Source organism: Lycium ferocissimum, chromosome 3 (assembly GCF_029784015.1).
Source record: "Lycium ferocissimum isolate CSIRO_LF1 chromosome 3, AGI_CSIRO_Lferr_CH_V1, whole genome shotgun sequence".
NCBI lineage: Eukaryota > Viridiplantae > Streptophyta > Magnoliopsida > Solanales > Solanaceae > Lycium > Lycium ferocissimum.
In genome coordinates, this window is record NC_081344.1 from 57,290,820 (window position 1) to 57,296,540 (window position 5,721).

Here is a 5,721-nt window from a genome sequence, read left to right on the forward strand (position 1 = left end):
TTTGAAGCCCATAAGGTCTAACCATATTCCAAACCCCAAAGTCCATCATACCTCAATTTTGGTCCAAGTGTATTTCCCTTTATTTTCAGTTCACTTGTTTTTGGGCTTCCAGGCCCAAATCAATCACCATTTCATCAGATTTTACTAAGTGCAGAACCCATTTCCAGCCTTAAGAATATGCGAGTCTCTTATTTCTCAGTAAATAAAGTCAAGATTAAAATGGCTATTTTGAGTTTTGCAAAAGGATTTATTACAGCCCTATTTAAATTTCTAGAGAATATCATGGTTTACCTTTTTCAAATCATGGAAGATAGCCCAAAATTTATCACTTACCCTTTTTTTTTAAGAATCATTAGACATTGCTCCCCTTTTTACTCAACAAAAATCCCATTTTTTCCACTTTTTAACACTAGCTGTGTTATTAAACCAGTTTTAAAAAAAAAAATATTTAGAATCAAAGCTAAGTTTTGACTTGTCACGCAAAAACTGATTACTATCCCAGTTTTGGGAAAAAAGTTTAGCGACCTCCTAAAATACTAAACGTTGATCTCCTAAATTCTACACATGCATAGGGGTTTCAATATATTTTTTCATGAGTATTTACATACATATATGATATACAACTGAAATTAAAAGAGAGGAAATTAAGTTGGTCGGCCTACCAAACCCACCAGCCTCCATTTTTACCCATGGATGGGCCTTCATTATATTTGCTTCCCTTTCCGCTTTTCCCATGGACTCGATCAAGAAACTGGGCCCTTGGCCTAAAAGGTTTATGCAATAGAAATCACCCAAAACAATGATATTTCATGCAAGCAAAAAGGAAGGGAGATATGGATTAGGACCTGTTAGACTGTGGCTTGATAGAAAAAAAAAACTAATATAATAAATGCATATAAGGCATGTAACTCTAAAATATACATCATGCAATGAAATAGAAATTCAACTAGACATATGTGCCCATATTGACTGGAAACAGCAAAGAGATCATTTTTTTGGGCTAAAAATAGACAATACCACACAAACAAATATACACAACTATCAGCCAATATACCATGGATATACACACCCATGGAGATACTAAAATAGCCCAAAAAGGAAAGCTTTCACCCTCTTGTTCCTGATGCTACACAAGATCCAAGGGGTTTCCAGGAACCCCAGGCATGGTAAACATCAGGGAAGGCTTAAGCTTAATCCTCAAGTGCTATTTTGCCTCTGTATTTATGTGTTAAACTCATGGTATATAAGAGAGGGAGTGTTCAAATATTTTTGTATACAAAGATTACAAACGAAAACTAGCTATACTTATCCACCCACATAGTATACAATCATATAATTAATTAGGCTAACATGATATAAAGGTCTAGCGCAAGCACAAGTGGCCTAACTGAACCAAACTTTAAAAGAGAATGAAAAGAAAAATGAAGGCCCAAATTCCAGTCATGAAAGAGAGTATCAGAGGTAAGCAAATGGAAGCCCAAGTATATTAAGACCAACAAAAGACCAAGCCCAACTAAGTATTGATTTAAGCACGAGAAAAATTCCTAATTCATATAGGTGATATTCCTCACTTATACCAAATATACAGATCCTGGTATACCAGAGGCATACCAACTGTGTATACCTGGTATATTGGGCATATCCCTAGCTCAAAGCACAAGTATAAATGGCACATAGCAGGTAGAGGTAAGATTTTCAGGGGTTGTTACTTAATTCTCATATAACAAACCAAACCAGCATATACCCAACATCCCACAGAAAAAAGAAGAAAGCCCATATTTCCAACTTGTAGTTACTATTTAGGCAGACAAGACTTCCTTAATAGGGCACAGTTTTTACCTCCCTAGAATATAACATAAAGTCATCAAGGGACATTTTTTACCCTTTACCATAAATCAAATATTGATCTTCAAAACAGGCTTCACTTACACTTACTTTAAACATAACAACAAACCACAAAGAAAAGCATGATTAAATGATTTGCCTGAGATTCATGTATAGGACTTGTTTACCTTAATAGCTTCTAAACAGATAGACTAGTGACCAAATAATACCAACTCATGAGCATTTCAAACACTTAGACTTGTACAAAAATGGAACCAACTTATTTTATGGGCTCAAATAATTAAGCAGTTCATGAGGAGAGATTTAGAGCTTTCAAAGAGCCATATTTTTCTTATCTTTAAAATCACACAGAGATATAAACAGCCAAGAGGATAAAGATGGGGAGAAATGCACCTTTCTAACAGTGCTTCACAAAGACTTCAGTTTAGCAAGAATACGTGAAGACTGGACAGCACACAGAACTGAAGCAAGCAATTGTAACATACTTTTTACCAAACTATAAAAGAAGGGAAGGGGGGGAACCAAAAAGAACAGGAATACCAAGCAAGTTTGAGAGCGTAATATGCAGAGACAGCTAGGCTGTCCATGTCAATAAACAAACTTCTAAAATAATCATTCCTAGAGTAGGTTATCACCACCAAAGTGATCAACTTAACTGCACCTCACAGAAGGTATCTCTGACTAGGCAAATTAAACTAGACTAATTGTATTAAAACAGCATCAAACAGGTTGAACTAACACATAAATAGGCTCAATCAAGACAAATTAAACCAAACTTCCTGCAACTAATGTACTTAAAAAAAATGTAAGAGCTTATTTTCTTGTACCACTTTTAGCACAATTCACACATATACATCTAATTCCCCCAAGCTGGCAAATTAAAGCTTAAAGAACACACTTATCATATAATCAAACCTAAGCCTTCTACACTTAAACACTTATGGAAAAAAAAAACTTAATGAGATATCAAACCCAATCTGGATGTGTTAAATCTTTCCTTAACTCAACTATTGACCACAAGATCCTATTAGAGTTTATCCTATTATACATCCTACCGGTTGACAAATTTTCAGTTTAAAAAGAAACTCCAATTAGATAAAGACATGATACATTTCATCAAACCAATTGTCCATTAGTAAACAAAACCTTAACTAGTCACATGATGAATCATAATCCCTTAGTCCACCCTATATAAGTTATTAACTATGTGTACTACTACTATTGTTCATTTAACAAGCAACAGTCTTCACTAATGAGTCAAAAATACCAAACAGAGTTTAAAAAGAGAGACATCATTACTGTGCTCTCAATACCACAGGAGTCAAGTCATTAAGCATAATGGAAGGTGCGGCCTAAATGAAATTTAAACTAAATGCACATTAAACAGAAGTGAGAACAATTTTTTTTTTTTAATTTTTACTTGACTCAGAAAATCTAAAGATCTCAAATATTTTCTTTGAAAACTTTAATTATTTCGAGTCTTGTGAGTAATTTGAATTTCAATATGCTCAAACTTGTTCAAATAATGAAAAATAGGGTCCTTTAAATAGGAATCCCCAAAACTTCAAAACCCTAGTTTAATCGATGTGGGATAACTCCCTATAGATGGCATTTCCTCCTCACATCCCCACATTGTAGGGTCGAAATTATATGAAAAAACAAACGAAAGGTCAGATCTCATCCCAATGAAATCAGTTAACATGGTCCACTTCGAACCAATGAGATTTGCGAATTCAAATCCTAATACAACAAAACCCATTAAAGAAAATTAAGAGTTTTTGACCGTTAATTTGAACAAAAGCAAAAAGAAAAGAAACTTACACCCTGTTTGGGTTGAGTTTGGTGAAAACGGAGGAAGCATTAATTGCTTTTCCCTTCTTGGCCTTACAAGGCCTGTACAAGACTGCCCACATCTGCATTTTTGCCATTAGAGGCAACAATGACAAGGAGAGAGGAGAGGCGGAGCCTTGCGGTGCTTGAGGAAACCTTTTCGCTTAAGGGACGTTTGGCCAGAGATATGCAAGAAAGAGGGGACCTCCCTTTTTGTTCACGAGGTGGGCTGGGTCAACCCCTTAATGGGTTGGGCCTTGCCGAATTAAAAAAAGGCCTGATCTATTAATGTGTATACATGATATACACACATGTATATGTATACATGTGTGTATATTCATGTATACACATATATGGTGAGGGCAGTTTGTAAATTTAATAAGTGGTCAAATTGAATTAATGTCCATTAATTGGACATTTTCAAAATAAGCCTCCATTTAAACTAATTCGTCAAATTAAAGAGAAATAATAATAAATAATAAGTTTTTGTCAAAGACCTTAATTAAATTTGGCTAGTTTCCATAATTGGCTAATAATTAATTGTTTTAATTACAACCGCTTAATGGCAATTTTCAAAATCAGTTACAATTAATACACAATTAAATATGATAAAAATCCAATAAATTTATCAAATAAGAATTTAAGGGTAAAAGTGTCCAATTTACTTACTCAAATATATTCCTTGCATAAAACAGAGTAAAATACTTTGCAAATTGCTATTTAAAGAATTTAAACAGTTAAGGGAATAATCATGGAAAATTATCCTCTCTTCTTGGCTAATTTAGCAAGTGAAATAATTGTAAAAATATTTAAATTAATTTATAATATTATAGAAATTATCTTATCAAACAAAATTTCAAAAATATAGCCTCAATAAAATTTAGAAAATTATTTTGACTTTCTAAAAATGTATTTCCCTGTGTTTAATATTTCAAGGACTCTGGATAATTAAAAAAAATTATGGGAGGTCAAAAATTAGGTGTCAACATATATAAAACATATATAAGGCACATTTGACAGGGGGTGACGATGTGGCCTATGTTGTGGCAGTTCATGTGTATATAAGTTACATTTGACAGGGGGTGACGATGTAGTCTATGTGTGATAGCATATATATAAGTAAGGCACATTTGACAGGGGCTGACAATGTGGCCGATATTGTGATTGTGCTCGTGATCCAATTAGGCATTCCGAAGCGAGTGATATGTGGACACCGTGGGTTCCCCATGGGTTGTGCTACCGGGAAGTCGATACTTCCGCCCGAAGTACATGTGTACCTTTGCATTACTTTGCATTGGCATTCCTACATGATTACATTGCATTGCATCTTAGTTTACATTGTGATGATCAGGTGTTGTACTTGTGTTGATTGATTTCGGATCGGATATTTATTGAGACTTGGCATACTTGGGTTTAGATGCTTTAACCTAGGTGATGATGGATACTTGTTTCAGGTTGTGTTTGACTTATACTTGTTGATTTATCTGCCTATCCTACTTTATTGTCTGAATTATGTTAGCTATACTTAGTCGGCCGATGATACCTACAAGTCTTACTTTTGTTGTTTTGTACTAAGAACCAATAGTGGTATTTTTTGATAAATGGGAAATTAAAAATGCTCGGGGATGGAAATGAGGGAATATCTACAATACCTGGATTTAATCAGATACAATTTGAAGGATTTTGTAGGTTCATTGATCAAGGTTTGACGGAAGAACTTTCTAAGTTTCCAAAAATTGAAGATACAGATCAAGAAATTGAATTTCAATTATTTGTGGAAACATATCAATTGGTCGAACCCTTGATAAAGGAAAGAGATGCTGTGTATGAATCACTCACATATTCTTCTGAATTATATGTATCCGCGGGATTAATTTGGAAAAACAGTAGGGATATGCAAGAACAAACAATTTTTATCGGAAACATTCCTCTAATGAATTCCCTGGGAACTTCTATAGTCAATGGAATATATAGAATTGTGATCAATCAAATATTGCAAAGTCCCGGTATTTATTACCGATCAGAATTGGACCATAACGGAATTTC

The 5,721-nt window shown here is 34.1% G+C and overlaps 1 protein-coding gene across 1 annotated transcript in view; it reads left to right on the forward strand.

Moving 5' to 3' along the window:
- Nucleotides 1-5,256: 5,256 nt before the first annotated feature.
- LOC132050305 (DNA-directed RNA polymerase subunit beta-like) overlaps nucleotides 5,257-5,721 on the forward strand; it is a 3,440-nt gene continuing 2,975 nt past the window's right edge. The window contains 1 exon segment of the mRNA XM_059441503.1: nucleotides 5,257-5,721. This exon segment is cut by the window's right edge and continues 203 nt beyond it. Coding sequence (XP_059297486.1) covers nucleotides 5,291-5,721 — 431 coding nt within the window. The 5' untranslated portion in view covers nucleotides 5,257-5,290.